This window comes from Mustela erminea, chromosome 16 (assembly GCF_009829155.1).
Source record: "Mustela erminea isolate mMusErm1 chromosome 16, mMusErm1.Pri, whole genome shotgun sequence".
In the NCBI taxonomy this organism is placed as follows: domain Eukaryota; kingdom Metazoa; phylum Chordata; class Mammalia; order Carnivora; family Mustelidae; genus Mustela; species Mustela erminea.
In genome coordinates, this window is record NC_045629.1 from 83,881,086 (window position 1) to 83,896,796 (window position 15,711).

Sequence of the window (15,711 nt, forward strand, 5' to 3'; positions counted from 1 at the left end):
GGGCCAGGCCGGGCTTGGGTTTGCTGCCTGCAGCCCAGGGGAGGGAGTCAGAGAAGCCCCTTGGGGGCGGGCTCCGTCCCTGCAGTTGGGGCCGGGAAGGACTAGATATAAAGTGTGGACAGCTGGGACCCAAGCCCCAGGGAGGGCGGAGGGCTGACCCTGACGGACTTGCTCCCAGCAGCCCACGTGCCAACCTCAGCTCTTTTGCAGAGGCGGGCCCGCGGCTCAGGGTGCCCGTCCGCGGACGGTTCTTTTTCCGGACACTGGGCCTTGGGGCGCCCGCCTCATTCAGGGACAACCTTGGCCTGGCCTTGCCCTGGCCCGCCGCCGACTGTGTCCTTCTCCACCCCCCGCTGGAGCGCCGTCAGCAGGAAACGGGCAGTGCCAGGCTGGGGATCTCCCTCTCAGGCCGCTTGGGCCTTGGCCCCCCAGCTCTGCCTCAGAGCAGCCACCCTGCCCCGCCCCCCAGGGCCTGCCAGGCCTGTGGGTCCATGGGGTGGGGGCAGCAGCCCAGCAGCGGCACTGGCAGCCCTCCTGGGTGCGCACCAAGGAGGAGGCTTCACAGGAAGAGTTTTCCGGAACCTGCTCCCCGGGCACAGGGCTGGGGCGCCGGCCCACACCGGGACTTCGGGGCAAGTGCAGGACCGTCGGCCGCCGGCACCTCCCTGATGGAGCCGGCTGCACCGTTCCTCTCGGCAGGAGAGGCTGGCTGCAGGCCACCTGCCTCCCCAGGTCCTCGTGGCAGGCTGTGTGGGGACACGGAAAGCAGACCCCTTGCGGTAGCCCTGTCAGGCCTGAGAACGGGCAGCAGAGGTCCGGAGGGGCCGGGAGGCAGAGGGCCCACGGGCAGGCACGGGCAACAGGAGTGTCCGGCGTGGCGTGGGCCGATGTGCCTCCAGCCTGCCTCTCTGCCCGAGGACCGCTTGGGCCCCCTCCGGGGCTGAGGCACCGCACACATCTCAGCTTGCTGAAGGGGCCTGCCTGGCCGTCCTGACTCCTCGGCCGCCGCACCTGAAGACCTTCCCCTAAGCCGCCAACCCACAGAAGGGGCGGGAGCAGGGAACGGATTCAGCAGGAGGGCGACCCTGGGAGGTAGCAGGAGCGAGGGGCTTCTGTCCCCTTGTCTGGGCATGGGAACAATGACGGCCGTGGGAAGGCTGCCAGGAATCGGGGGGATAGGTGCCCTGGACCCCGACCCGCGGGCCCAGCCTGCAGAGGGTGGACAGCCCACGCCCGCAGCACCCCCCAGCACAGACTCCACGCTGCCCCCGGCCTGCGCTCAGAGTCTGCGTCCGGGAGAGCCCCCTTCCGAAGGAGGAGAAGGGAGGGCGTGGGCCCCGAGCACAGGCCCGGGCGGGCCGGCCAAGCTTGGGCCAAGGCGAGCGAGCCTCTCCCGGGGCCTCCGCCACATCAGTGCCATCCCCAGGTGTGTCTCTGGGTTCCTCTGACTGACCCCCAGCACTGAAAGGCCTCACTGGCGGGGACTCGGGGACTCTTGCCAGCTCAGGGCTCCTGGTTTGAGTCCCGGTGCCCTGCACCTAGCCAGAGGCCTGGGGAGGAGCAGACAGAAAGGCCCGTGCGTTAATGGGATGGAGGCCCTCGCTCGTCCCCAGCTCCTGTCCCAGGCGGCTCTCCTCTCTCTCTATTCCCCACGGGAAGGACGGAAGGGCCCCTACCCCGACCGGCCGACCCCACCGAGCCCCCAGGCCAGACCCTGCACAGGCTCTCACCAGCCACCCCGCCCGCAGGTCTTGCGTCAGTGGGAGACAAGGCACCCATCCATCTCTTTCCTCTGCCTCCAGCCGGAGGCCTCCAGCCCTGACCCCTGCCTTGGGTTTCCTGGCCTGGTCCAGGGACAGCTTCTCCCGTGACGTGGTCAGGTCGGCCGCTCCAGGCCTCCTGGCGAGATAAAAGGGTTGCGCTGCCCAGGGGCGGAGGGAGCTTCAGAATGGCACTGGGGGCAAAGGCACGCCGGTGGCTGGCAGGGCGCCGGCTGTCCCTGAGCTGTGCACGCACACTGGGCACCAGAGCCGCTCAGGCCCCCAAGGCGGTGCTGCCCTTCGAAGCCATCCCCCAGTGCCCCGGCAACAAGTGGCTGAGGCTGCTGCAGATCTGGAAGGAGCAGGGCTCCGAGAACCTCCACCTGGAGATGCACCGGACCTTCCAGGAGCTGGGGCCCATCTTCAGGTAAAGCCCTTCCTGCCCGCCTGGCCGAGAGCACCCTAACCGGCTGTCCCTCCAGACGGCTGAGTCCCGGCCGGGCGCCTTGCACCAGCGCTGCCACGTCCCCGCCGGGCGCCCTTGGCCTGGGCTCTGTCTGCGCCCTCACGAAGGCAGGGTGGGAGCCGAGCGGTGGCTGCTCTGGGCCTTTGACCGTGGAGGCGGCGGCTCTCAGTGAGGACGGAGCAGTCCCTGGCAGGCCGGGCGGAGTGAGACAGCAGAGCCCCAGAGGCTTCCTGCCTTAGACAGCGGGAGGGAGCGCCTGTTCTGGAAGGGAGAGGCCCCCGGAGACAGGCCGGCTTGGTGCTGCTGAACGAGGCCCAGGGGAGGGCAGGCCCCTCTGGCAGGGATCTGAGCTTTGTCCCGCAGGTATGACGTGGGAGGGACACACATGGTGTACGTGATGCTGCCCGAGGATGTGGAGAGCCTGCAGCGGGCCGAGAGCCCTCAGCCCTGGCGGCCGCTCCTGGATCCCTGGCTGGCCTACCGACAGCATCGTGGGCACAAATGTGGCGTGTTCTTGCTGTGAGAGCCAGGCGGGGTGGCAGTGGCGGGGAGGGCGGGGGACGGGGCCGGGGCGGGGGGGGGGGGCACAGGTGGCGCGCGTCCCAGTGCAGGGTCCAGCCAGGTCCAGAAGCCCACAAGCGCCCCTGGCCAGGGACATCCTGAGAGCAGGTGGGCCCTGTGTGTCGCAGGGGTGGGAAGGGGCTGTGGGACCCCAGGAAGGATGACCACTGGCACTAGGGAGCACCCACTCTGCACCCGCCTCCGCGCGTTGTCCCGGCAGGGTGGGCTTCTCCCTTCCTATAGGTTGGGACGCCCAGGCCTGGGGGAGGGGTCACCGGCCAGGCGTCCATGTCAGCCTGAGGGCCCCCCCCGGACTGCAGCCCTCTGCACGAGGTCCCCTGTGGGACTTCGAGGTGAGCGCAGGTAGCTCAGGATGGGGAGGCTGGGGTGGGGAGAGGGCAGGCAGTAGGAAAGGCGCCCTTGTTCAGAAGCGAAACTCTAAGCGGGTGCCCGTGCGAGCGTGAGCCTGTGCATGTGCCTGTGTGTGTGTGGCTTCCTGGCTGGAGCTGTCCGCAGCCTCGGAGTAGGTGTGCGCTGTGAGTGCTACATACGTGCGCGTGTCTCCGTGTGCGCGTGGGTTGAGCGCTCCAGCTGTGCTGTGGCAGCGGTGCGTGTGTTCTTTGTGGGCGTGCTCACGCGTGTCGTCCTGGTCAGCGAGCGCATGTGCAGGCGTCCCGCTGTGGTATGCGCATCTCTCCGGGGGTACGTGTGTGCGCTGGTGTGCAAGTGTGCACGTGTGTGCACGCGATCGTTCTGACGACCTGCCGGCGGCCAGCTGAAGCCAAGAAGGTGTTTCTGCTTGAGTGTGGCTGAGAATGCAGGGGCCTCCCCGCCGTGCGCTGAGGGCTTCCGTCCATACTGGCCTGGGCCCTGGTGCCCTGGGAGAAAACTGGTCCAACCGTGTCCTCATCAGCCTGTGGGGGAGAACGCTTCTCTCCTCCCCCTCCCCCTCCTCCTCCTCCCCAGCTCCTCCTCCTCCTCCTCCTCACCCTCCCCCTCCTCCTCCTCACCCCCTCCCCCCCCTCCTCCCCCTCCTCCCCTCCCCCTCTTCTTAGCCTGTCTCCCCTTCTCTTCCTCCCCTCCCTCTCCTGTTCCGCTCCTGTTCTCCTCTTGCGGCTACTTCCGGCTCACGGACGTGTCCTCCCATGAACTCGCGCACGAGGACCCGGGGTCCGGTGGAAAACTCAACACTTCCATGTGCTGCTCAGCGCTCACCCCGACGCGCGCACTCTGGGTCCCCGTCCCCCACCCCCGAATTCCCGCTCCTGCAACCACAGTTTGTTGTCTGGATTTAAGACTCCGCGTTTGGTTTGATCTCTCTGTGTCTTTGTTCATTTGCTTTGTTCAATTCCATACGTGAGCGAAACCTTATACTAATCTGTCTTACCCTGACTAACATTTCTCACTTAGCCTAATACCCTCTGCGTCCATCCATGGGCTCGCAAATGGCCAAGATCCCATTCCTTTTAGGGACCGAGTAGTACCCCATCATGTGGACGAGTATCTCTCTGTATCCCTGTCCGGGCCATCGGAAACCGTGCTGCAGGAAACACAGGGGGCAGGTATCTCGTCGCATTTGTGGTTTCATTGTCTTTGGGCAAATGACCAGTAGTGGAACTCGTTTTAGCTTTTTGAGGGACCTCCACACTTTTCTCCAGAGGGGCTGCACCCGTCTGCATTCCCACCAACGGCACACAAGGGTTCCCCTCTCTCCACATCCTCGCCAACGCCCCTTGTTTCTTGTGATTCTGATTTTAGCCGTCTGACCACTGGGAGGTGATGTGTCCTTACAGCGGACGCGGACCTCCTTGATGATGGGTGCTGCTGAGCGCCTGCTCACGTGTCTGTTGGCCATTGCGAGGTCTTCCGTGGAAGAAGGTCTCTTCCGGTCTTCTGCCATTTTTAATGGGATAGTGTGTTTGCTCGGTGTGCTGCTGCTTGGGTTCTTTGTATGCTTTAGATATTAAGGTTATCATACGTACCACTGGCAAGTATCTTCCGCCAATCAGGAGCTTCCCCCTTTTCCTTCTGTTGATGGTTTCTTCGCTGGGCAAAACCTTTCCAAATTGTGGCAAGGTGCAGATAGCTTAATTTTGCTTTTCTTTCCCTTGTCTCCGGAGACACATCTAGAAAAATGTTTCTGTGGCCCGTGGCAGAGTCATTACTGCCTGCCTTGTCTTCTAGGAGTTTTGTGGTTTCAGGTCTCACACGCGGGTCTCTCATCCATGTCAAGTTTATTTTTCTGTGTGGCGTAAGGCAGTGGTCCGGTTTCATTCTTCTGCTTGGGGCTGTCCAGCTTTCCCAGCGCCATTTGTTGAAGAGACGGTCGTTCCCCATCGGGTGTCCTTGCCGCCTTCGTCATAGGTCGGCCATACAGTGGACCGTCCAATCATGGGTTTGCTTCTGGGCTTCCTATGCTCCTTCATCGATGGGTGTGCCTGCTTCTGTGCCAGCACCACACAGAACTGATCGCTAGCGCTTTGTCGTCTGGGTGGAAATCTGGGGCTCCGGGGTTCCGGCTTCCTTCTGCTTTCTCAAGGTTGCCTTGGCTAGTCAAGGTCTATTGGGGTCCCCTCCAAATTTTAGCATTCGTTGTTCTAGTCCGTGAAAAATGTTGCTCTTGTGATAAGGATTGCAGCGAACCTGTAGATTGCTTTGGGCAGCACGGACATTTTAACAAGACTGGTTCTTCCTTACCATGAGCCTGGGATGGCTTTCCATTTCCTTCTGTTTCTTTCTTCTGTGCCGTAGACTTTTCTGACTACGGGGCTCGTACCTCCTTGGTTCAGCGTATTCCTAGATATTTTGTTATTTTGGGTGCGACCGTACATGGGACTGTTTTCTTCATACTCTTACTGCTACTTCTCATGAGTGTACAGAAATCCAGCAGGTTTCTGGGTATTGATTCTGTGTCCTGCGGCCTGACTGAATTCCATTGTCAGTTCTTTTTGTTTTGTGTTGGTTTCACTGCTGGACGCTTTAGGGCTTTCCCTCTATACAGTCTCATGCCATCTACAGGCGGGGAGAACATTTTATTACTGCTTCTTTACCCACTCGAGGTGTAGCCACAGCGATCAGACAAGAAAAAGAAACAAAAGTCATGCAGCTGGGAAAGGAAGAAATACAATTCTGGGCTCTGTTCTGAGCACGTGGCAGGACCCGTGGTTTGGCTCCTGCCCTGGAGGACCAGGAGACGGGCCGGGGCGGACTAGGTGTGACTGGCACAGGGGTAGCACTCTCAGCAACGGGGAGGGTGGGAGTGAAGCGGGCCCCGGGCCTCTGCCTCTGGGGCCTGGTGTGAGCAGGGTGGCAAAGGCGGACAGGAAGTCGCCCCTCCCTCCTTCCTCCCGGGACAGGGACGGCCCAGACGGGTGCTGACGGGCCAGCAGGGGACCTGTAGGTGTGCACGAGTGAACGCCAGGAACCCACTCGTGGCGTGGCCAGGCAGAAGTTCTGGGTCAGCCCCTCTTTGGACGGGAGCACGCTGGGCACAGCACGCAAGGCTTCCCTCAGAGAAAGGGCTGCGGCTGAGGCCGACAGGCAGGCATCTGCCCCTCAGGCCCAGCAGGCAGCTCCCTGTCCGCGCCCCCCGCCACACCCCATCCGGAGAAGATGTGTCCGGGGCTGGCCCCGAGCGGCTGACTCCGGCTTCCCTGAAGCTCCTGTCTCTGCTCTCCAGAAACGGGCCCGAATGGCGCGCGAACCGGCTGAAGCTCAACCCGGACGTGCTGTCGCCGCAGGCGGTGCAGAAGTACATCCCCATGGTGGACAGGGTGGCGAGGGATTTCTCAAAGGCCCTGAAGTCAAGAGTGCTGCAGAATGCCCGGGGCAGTCTGACGCTGGACATCCAGCCGAGCATCCTCAACTACACCGTAGAAGGTAGGGAGGTGCCGGGCTCTGTGGGGCAGGGGCAGGGGCAGGGGCAGCCAGGAACTGGACTGGGACCGTGTGGGTGTGCTGCAGGAGGCCCCCGTGAGGCCATCGGCTGCCCGAGGCTCAGCAGCCATACCCTCTCCTCAGCCAGCAATTTAGCCCTTTTTGGAGAGCGGCTGGGCCTCCTCGGCCCTAGCCCGAGTCCTGCCAGCCTGCAGTTCATCCGGGCCCTGGAGGCCATGTTGAAGTCCACCGCGCAGCTCATGTTCATGCCCAGGGACCTGTCACGCTGGACGAGCGCCAGGGTGTGGAAGGAGCACTTCGAGTCCTGGGACTACATCTTCCAGTACGGTGAGGCCCAGAGACGGGGCAGTGCCGGGTAGCAAGGACACCAGGGCCCCCAGTAGTCGCTCACCGAAATCGGGGTGGGGGGCGCTGAAGCCACTTCACTGGGCTCATGTTGTCCTCGGGGCCCAAGAGACTTGGCAGGGAGGCTGGGCTGGGCCGGTCCTGAGTATCTGGCGCAGGAACAGGGAGTCTTGGGGGTGGGGGGGCTGCCAGGTGGCGGCATGGGGACAGGTGCTGCCCAGCACCCGGCCCAGGCCCCTGTTCTCCCTTCCGCACAGCCAACAATGCCATCCAGAAAATCTACCAGGAGTTGGCCCTCGGCGGCCCACAGCACTACAGCGGCATCGTGGGGGAGCTGCTGATGCACGCGGACATGACCCTGGAGGCAGTCAGGGCCAACTCCATCGAACTCACCGCCGGGAGCGTGGACACGGTCAGGCCGGCAGCCAGCCCTGCCCTAGCACTCGGAGCCTCCTGACTGCAGGCAGAGACCCCCATGCCGCGTGGCTCCCACAGGCCCTGTTTGGAGCGGATGGAGGGCTCTGATCTGAGGGGGTTGGGGGGGAGAGCACTCCGGAGCTGATCTTCCCAGGGAAGGGTTTGCAGACGCTCTGGAGGGAAGCGTGCTCCAGGCCCAGTGCAGAATGGGTGAGGCCCAGCAACATGCAGCAGCGCAGACCCCTGCCGACGTCTGGGCCCTGGGAAGGAGGGGGCCGAGGGGCCGCTGCACAAGGAGGGGTGCGCACAAGCAGGAATGCCCGCACAAGGAGCCCCTGCCGGGGCCGCGGTCCGTTGGGCGGTCGCTACAGAGGCTTCGGAGGTGATGGGCTGAAGACACAGAGGGCAGCGGAGGCTCCAGCTTGTGGAAGAGAGAGCAGCTGGCAGCCCAGCCCCGGGGCCGGGGTGCTGTAGGGAGGTGCAGGCAGGTCCCAGGGTGTGGAGTGCCGTGAGCCTCCTGCCCTAAGCCAACCCTCATCTGCCAGCATCCCTGAGGTCCTGCTCTGGGCCAGGCCCGCAGGCTTCTGAGCGGAGGCACAGAGCGCTGGCTGGAGAAAGCCCATGAGCAGAGGCTACGGTTCGGCCACTGAGGGTCCAGGGTGGCCCGTTCCTGTTGGGACCCCGGGGTCTGGGCTGACCTGCCTATGGGAGCCCAGGGGACAGGACGCAGTGGGTGCCAAGGGGTCTGGGGATGAAGGGCTGCACCCCCGCACCCCCCATACCTATACACTTGAGTAGACGGACCCCCGAGGAGGGTGAGAAGCAGGCCCTGGGGGATGGGAGGAGGCGGCCTGGGTCTTCACCAAACATGGGGACACCTTCCCTGAGGGATTCAGTGGAAGCAGATGAGGCGAGGGTTAGATCTTGAGGTCTCAGATCCCCAGGGTCGGTGCTTCCCTGGGCACGCACGTCCACCCCCGGGGGAAGGGCGTCTTCCTGGGGGAGAGCCCCTGGGGTCGGAGGTGCGTGGCCTGTGCCAGGGTCTGAGCCCCGCACCGTGGCTCCCGCAGACGGCCTACCCCTTGCTGATGACTCTCTTCGAGCTGGCGCGGAACCCTGACGTGCAGCAGGCCCTACGCCAGGAGAGCCTGGTGGCCGAGGCCGGGATCACTGAGAATCCCCAGAGGGCAACCACAGAGCTGCCCCTGCTGCGGGCGGCCCTCAAGGAGACCTTGAGGTGGGTGTGGCAGACCCTGGCTGCCCCGGTGCCCCGGCCCCAGTGTCTGGAGAGCCGTGCTCAGCGGACCTGCAGACAGATCCTGGGGCTGACGAGCAGCTTTGCCCCAGATGCGTGCCCTGTAGCTCCTCTTCTTCTCCCTGAGGGATAGGGGCGCTTCTCTCCCTGGAATCCCGCTTCAGCGCCCTGGGCGCCCCCTCGGCTGCGCCCTCCTCGGCCGGACCGCTCAGGCCAGGAGAGCTTTGCCTGGGCTCCGGAGGTGCAGGGAGCCCGCCCCTCATGGTCTGGGCTTCCCAGTGCCCGAAGCCACCTGTGGGCGTGGCGGGGAGCTCCCCTCGCCCTCGCCGGTGCCTCCTGGGCTAGGAAGGCCGCAGAACGCAAGCGAGGGTCCGGGTGAAGCTGAGGTCCCCGTTGGACGCCCCTGTGCACAGGCTGTACCCCGTGGGCATCTCACTGGACCGGCAGGTGGGCTCGGACGTGGTGCTGCAGAACTACCACATCCCGGCAGGGGTGAGTGGGGCCCCACAGCCCCTGCAGCAGACGCCAGGCCCGGCTGACCTTTGTCCGCAGCGAGGCGCTGACGCTGCCCCTCCCCACCTCTCTACAGACCGTGGTCAAGGTGCTGCTCTACTCCCTGGGTCGAAACCCCTCTGTGTTCCCGAGGCCGGAGCGCTATCATCCCAGGCGCTGGCTGGACAGCAGGAGCTCTGGCACCAGGTCCCCCAGCCTGGCCTTCGGCTTCGGCCTGCGCCAGTGCCTGGGGCGGCGCCTGGCAGAGACAGAGATGCTGCTGCTGCTGCACCACGTGAGCAGGCCAGGGCTGCCCTGGCCGCAATGACATGCCACTGCCCGGGCCCGGCCCAGGGTGGGGGTGGGGGGAAGTGAGTGGGGTGAGGGGTGGGCGTGCTGGGCGGCCTGGCTGGGAACCACTGGCTTCCCCGGCACGGCACGCAGCCCACGGAGCAGGGCCCAGGAAGGAGGAGGAGGGGGAGGCTGGGCCAGACCCCAGGCTGCGCAGCTGTGCAGGTGGAAGCCGCGCCTCTGTCCTAGGTGCTGAACCACTTCCTGGTGGAGACCCTCACGCAGGAGGATATAAAGATGACGTACCAGTTCATCCTGATCCCCTCCACCCTCCCGCTCCTCACCTTCCGGGCCATCAACTAGTCACGTCACCATGCTGTGGGGACAGCCGCGCCACCAGCCCCTCCCTGCCTGACCCCAGGCCACCCTGTTATCGCCCAAGAGCCCTGCTCCCTGCCCCGCGACACTGTGCGGCCAGGCCAGCACCTTGCTCGAAGGGTCGGGGATGACTCTCGGTTGCACGTCCTGGCTGCGTGCTCAGTCCCGCCAGCGCCCTGTCCACCAAGGAGCACCATCGGAGGGCCTTAGAGCCCAGTCGCCCCACACTAGCTCCAGGGTCTTCAGACCCGCCCTGCGCCCGCCTCCCTGTCTAGTCTCTCGGGGAACCCTCAGCCTCTGTACTCAACTCTGTCCCCATGAAGAGCTGACAGCTGGGGCTCCCTCCGTCTTGCCCGTTGCCACTTCAAACTCCTTGTCTGCACTGCTCTCGTCCGGCCCAGAGCTTCGAGCTGGGCTCTCAGTCCCCCTACCTGTTGCGCTCAGGCTGCTTGGGTCCTCCCGGCACTGCCAGGCTCTGGTTGTGGCTGAAGCACCCAGCCGGGGAACCAGATGCGCGGGTCGGGAGTCGTGTGTCCTGGAAGGATGGCCTCCAAGGAGCTGCCGGGGACATCTGGGCCAATGATCCTCCTCTGACAGCTGGGTGGAGGTGGACTCCTCTGGCTGGCCGCAGGGTGACCGACCTCAGAGGAGTCTCTAGAAGAAGGCTTGGGGCCATAACAGCCAGGCACAGGCACATGCTCCCTTTAATGAAGCCCTCCGTGTGCGGTGCCGGCTGCCCTCTTGCAGTGACCCTCAGGACAGGGGCCAGCCCTGACCTGGGAGGAAGAGGCTCTGAACAGCTGAGAGTCGGCTGGGGTCTCCTAGCTGGCAGGAGCGAGCAGTGCGTCCCACGCGGCCTGGGGCCAGGTGACACCCACGAGTCGAAAGGGGACCGGGAGTCCAAGACGGGGGGTGGGGTCGCTGTGCTCGCCCTCCGTCCCCACCCCACCCCCACCTCACCCGGGGAGAACCAGGCAAGGCAGTGAGGAGGAGGGGCTGCCCTCCACCCTGGTCTGGCCCGCCCTGCCTGCACTGAGGGCCCCTCGGGCATCTGGTCCTGCCCAGATTCCCTGCAGGAGGGAGGCGATGTGCACCCTTCTGGCTCCACGGGCCGCGGAGAAGGGCCGCAGCGGGGGGCGTGGGCTTCTCCCGCTCCCGCCAGGCACGGCTCAAGGGGCCGTGGAGCCGTGGAGAAGAGAGCAGCTCCCGGACCCGGCGGGCACAGGCACACGCGGGCCTGGCCCTTCCATCGCGCCCGGCCCTTCACCCCTCTGAGCCTCGAGTGCGTCCCGTGGGCATTCTGCTGGAGAATTCCCACCCCCCAGGCCCCGGGGAGGACACAGCAAGGTTGGGTCTGGAAGGGGCCCAGCTCTCTGCTGCGGCAGGCGCTCAGTCAGCAGCTCCGGCTTCTCCCGCGGCTCCAAAGTCCCTTCCTTGTTTGCGGCCCTGCTCTGTGGGATCGCGGGAGAGAGGGCGGGCCTGGAACGGAAGAGGCTCGGCCGGAGGGATCCTCTGTTGCGGGCAGCACACGTGTTCACCTCATGGTCCCTGCAGCCCTCCAGGGGAGCGAGGAGCTCATGCGTGCGGGCCAGGCCGGGAAGCCGAGGCTCAGAGGGTCCCTCCTGCTGCACAGCCTCGCAGCTCCCCCGGGCAGAGGCGCCCTGCGACCCCCGCCTGTCAGGCCCTCCCCGCACCCCTTCCCCCCAGCGGAGGACCTTGGGTTGGCAGTGACCGCACACATCTTGGAAATGACCTCCCAGTGACGGGTCTCGGGGTCAAGGTCATCTCTCGTTTTGCGTGGCTCCCGATGTCTCACTGTGCGATCGCTCGTGGCAGTCCCTTCCCGTGAGTCCCGCTTGGGATTTCCTGAGGCCTTGGGCGGTGGATGTCCCTGGGCTCTTTCTGAAAATGGTCCAGGCGATCTGGAGAGACCCAGCTTGATGATCCTCACTCCTGTCTCGTCAGGACTTCCCATGCACAGACTGCCTAGACCTTCACATCATGGATGTCCCCAAGCAGGGCACCTGTTCTTTGGCCAGAGGGGGCCTGGGTTGAGGCGGCACTGCCCATGGGCGTTTCTCTGGCTTCTTCCAGTCACCCAAGCATGGTCCCCTGCCCAGGGCCACGTCCTGTGTTCATCCCTCAGCGTGAGGGTTCCCCGAGGACGTGAGTGACAAGAACCCTAAGCCAGCATGAGGGCGTTTCTCCTGGTTGTCGGGCGGGAACAGGTGTCCCTCCCGCCTTGTGGACATCAGCTTCCTTCTCTTGTCGCGATACTGCCAGACAGACCATTGCCGCCCTACGTCTTCAGTGTCGCCGTGGTCTTTCAAAGTCCTGTCCTGGGGTGCCGGGGTGGCTCCGAAGGTTAGGTGTCTGCCTTCAGCTCGGGTCCCAATGCCAGGGTCCTGGGATCAAGCCCTGCATCGGGTTTCCTGCTCAGTGGGGAGTCTGCCTCTCCCTCTCCTGCTTCCCCTCTTGTGCCCACACGCTCGCTCGCTCGCTCTCTGACAAAGAAATAAAATCTTAACGGAAAAAGAACATGTGATCTGATGAGCACTAGGTATTACACACAACTAGCAATCCTTGAACGCTACAATCCTTGAACACTACAAAACAAATGATGTGGGGCGCCTGGGTGGCTCCGTGGGTTGGGCGTCTGCAGTCAGCTCTGGTCATGATCCTCAGGTTCCGGGATCGAGCCCCACATCAGGCTCCCTGCTCAGTGGGGAGCTGCTCCCCCTCTGCCTCTCAGCCGCTCATGTTCTCTCTCAGTCTTTGTCTCTTTCTCAACTAAATAAATTTCTAAAAAAAATAAAAATAAAAAACAAGTGCTATAGTTTATGTTAGCTAATTGAATTTAAATCTTCTTTAAAAAGCATTTGCTGGCTTGTGTGTCTGTCTCTGGAACGAGGCCAACAGGAAACCAGAAAAGAAAACGAGGTTCGTACACAAGCGTTTGCAACAGCCATGTTCACCATGTACGAACCGTCAGGTCATTCCGCTGCTGTCGAGTCCCCACGGGCTCACGCATTCTTGCAAATACCTTCCTCTCCTGCACACCCTCACGAACCACAAGCACCATGTAGATTTTACTGTAGTTTAAGCAGAACATTCACAGTGAACACAAGAATCTAAAACCCCTGGAGATCAGCGGCAGATCAGGGTCCCTGGGTGGCTCCTCAGTTGAGTGTCCAACTCCTGACCTCGGCTCAGGGCATGATCCTGCGTCTTGGGCATCCTCTCCACATTCAGAGGGGAGTCTGCGCCTGCTCTCCCTCTGCCTCTGGCCTAGCTCCTGCTCTCTCTCGGTGTCTCAAATAAATAAATAAAATCTTCTTTAAAAAAAGTCCTGCCCTTCTGTGGGGTTCCAATCGCAGCTTTGATCCTACCTGGGTCCTACGCCTTCATCCTTTCCCCCTTAGAAGTGGACCCACCCGGCCCCGGGGCTGCTGGGCTGGCCTGGCTTCTCCCTTACCTGACATTGTCCTCATTTCCGTACTTGAAAGATGGCAGCGCAGGCAGGCACTTTCTTTTTCACATGTTCGAGAGTCTACGCGCTGGAAGAGGAAACACTGAAGCTTGATTGCCTCATGACTGGCTGTGAGGGCTCCTGACCTGAGCTCCGAGGAGGAGAGGGAGGAGGGTTGGTGCCGAGGCTGTCATGCTGCCTTGCAGAGCACAGAGCTGACAACTGTGGCACAGTCGCCGCTGCTGACAGGACGTCTCACTCTGTCTGCAAACACTGTTGCGCCCTCGTGCAGAAATATTTGCCAGTCTCACAGGAGAGGTCCTAGAGTGACTGGCTGTTTGTTGAAGCAGGCTGTCCCTTTGGGTTGCCAAATGTTCTGGAATTAGGCGGTGGGGATGGCTGCACAGTGTGGTGAATATGGTAAAAAACACTGAATTACACTCTTTGAAATGATGAGTTTTCTGTTACGTGAAGTTTAGCTAATTTCAAATCCAGTTTAGAGAAGGAGAGGTTGAGGCCAAAGAAGGTGGAGCTCTAGTGCTCCCTTCACGTCTCTCTCCTGACACAGACCCCGAGCACAATGAGGATGACAGCACCGCCCAGAAGTCTCCCCGCCGGTTCAAGGCGCTCAGCAGCTGGCTCTGGCCCCTTACCCCTCTGACGTCAGCATCTGAGGAGACCTTCTCTCGCTGGCGTGACGACAGGTGCCATTGTGACGGAGGACGGCGCTTCATGCAGGTCTTGGCTCACTGACCCGCGCGAAGGCACCGGCACAGTCTCTAACGTCAGGCACTGTGGGCCGCGTGCTGCCTTATGGCCAAGCGCCCTCCTGCGACCACCGTCCCGCTCTGAGAGGGAAGCTTGGGTCTCGGGGGGCCTCAGCTCCCTGTGGTCTGGGCACAGCTGGGCCGGCGCTGCCAGCTGAGACGTGCACTGTCCCCTCTAACCGTTCCGCTTTTCACTCAAACGCTCGATCCCCGTGTGCCGGAGTGGCAGAGGCTTTGGTCTACTCGTGAGGTGATGACTGAAGAGGAACAAACGGATCGAACGCTAAAACCACAAAGAAACCTCCAGGGCACCAGAGTCCAAACAACGATGCTCTTTATTTCTCTCTCCAAGTAGGCTGCAAAGGGGTAACCCGCCACCCGGGAGCCATGTGGGTCAGGGCCCCTGGCTCACGAGGGAGGGATGGAACGTGAACTTGCTCTGAGGAATGGGGGGGGCAGACCCTCTACGAGGGCTTCTCACGTCAGTGTGTTGCTGACTAGGATGGAGGCAGCACCCAGGAAAAACGCCGACTCCGCCAAGCGCCCGGTCCCTGACAGAGTCTCCTCAATTGTACTCTCCAGGATGATATCCTTCTCCAGAGAACTAGGTCCTCCATCGTTGCAATTAATCTTGTTACAACACCGAACAAAATAGAAACTATTAGTCCTCAAGACTCTTGGGGCTTCAAGAGGTACTTCGGATGGATACACGAACGTGCAGTTGCTCGTACAGTTCTTGTGAACAAGGAGTTCCCGTTCATGCACACCTAGAGATACAGACATGAAAATCATTGATTTCAGGCTTTCTGCTTGCGAGTATCAACACACACCTCACCAGTCTAACTAGTGCTGCGCCCACATTCTACAACCGCAAAAGCTTCTCCGTTGCCTAGAATTCATTGCTGGTAAAAAACGTCCAAGTGAGGCCTCGAGAGGTTCTGTTCCTCCTTGAACAGGTTCTCCTGGAAACGTTTTTCTGTCCGCACTGCCACCTCACCTCTGCCTCGGACACTCCCCGATAGTCGCTGGGCACCTTGGCACGCAGCCGCACGTGTGACATGCCTGGCTCATTACGTGCGCTAAGACTCCCAGGGCTCTAGAAATACGGTGGCTCGTGTCCCGCAGGATCACACAGCCCCTGGTGTGGAGCACCCCAAAACCGTGACCCTCACCTGATTTTCTGCGGTTGGAGCGGCCCCTCGGCCAGACGTTCCCAGCTCTTGGCCCAACACAGAAACTGGCGATGTGCGCGTAGTGCCAACCTGCTCCCCAGCACAGACTGGACGCTCTGTCCCAACGAGGGTCCCACAGTGACTGTGATCACCTCAGTGGCGGGCACACCAACAGCCTCGGCCAGCCAAGGCGCTGGAGCCAGGCTCCCTCTGAGGCCTCCTTCGCGAGTCCTTGAGTTCGAGTCCTCGGCTCTCGCTCATGAGCCTGCCCCCGGGGACCCGTGTTGACCCACGACTTGTTTCCCTGGGACTTGCCGCAGTTGATGTGCCGTTCACGGCTCCGGGGTTACAGAGAAGGAACGAACAGCCGGCTCCAGGCACTTGCTTTTCTTTCTTTGCCACGTAAAGGACTCTTGAAAGTTCCATACCGTCCTGTGGAGC

The 15,711-nt window shown here is 62.5% G+C and overlaps 1 protein-coding gene across 2 annotated transcripts; it reads left to right on the forward strand.

Moving 5' to 3' along the window:
* The first annotated feature begins 1,948 nt into the window (after positions 1-1,948).
* On the forward strand, positions 1,949-10,621 carry LOC116575227 (cytochrome P450 11B1, mitochondrial-like). Of its 2 annotated transcripts, XM_032316491.1 has the most exons (9): positions 1,949-2,187; positions 2,590-2,745; positions 6,467-6,666; positions 6,808-7,011; positions 7,287-7,441; positions 8,517-8,683; positions 9,115-9,193; positions 9,291-9,488; positions 9,734-10,621. In XM_032316491.1, exons 1-9 carry the CDS (start codon positions 1,949-1,951, stop codon positions 9,845-9,847), a joined length of 1,512 nt encoding a protein of 503 aa, XP_032172382.1. In that variant the 3' UTR covers positions 9,848-10,621. The 2 variants fall into 2 exon arrangements, with proteins under 2 accessions (XP_032172382.1, XP_032172383.1); XM_032316492.1 differs by lacking the exon at positions 9,291-9,488.
* Positions 10,622-15,711: the final 5,090 nt, after the last annotated feature.

Bases quoted from the DNA above. Each gene is read 5' to 3' on its own strand.
- LOC116575227 (XM_032316491.1), top strand. From the start codon at position 1,949: ATGGCACTGGGGGCAAAGGCACGCCGGTGGCTGGCAGGGCGCCGGCTG. The intron at 7,442-8,516 runs GTCAGGCCGGCA...TGGCTCCCGCAG, and splicing joins CCGCCGGGAGCGTGGACACG to ACGGCCTACCCCTTGCTGAT. The intron at 9,194-9,290 runs GTGAGTGGGGCC...ACCTCTCTACAG, and splicing joins ACTACCACATCCCGGCAGGG to ACCGTGGTCAAGGTGCTGCT.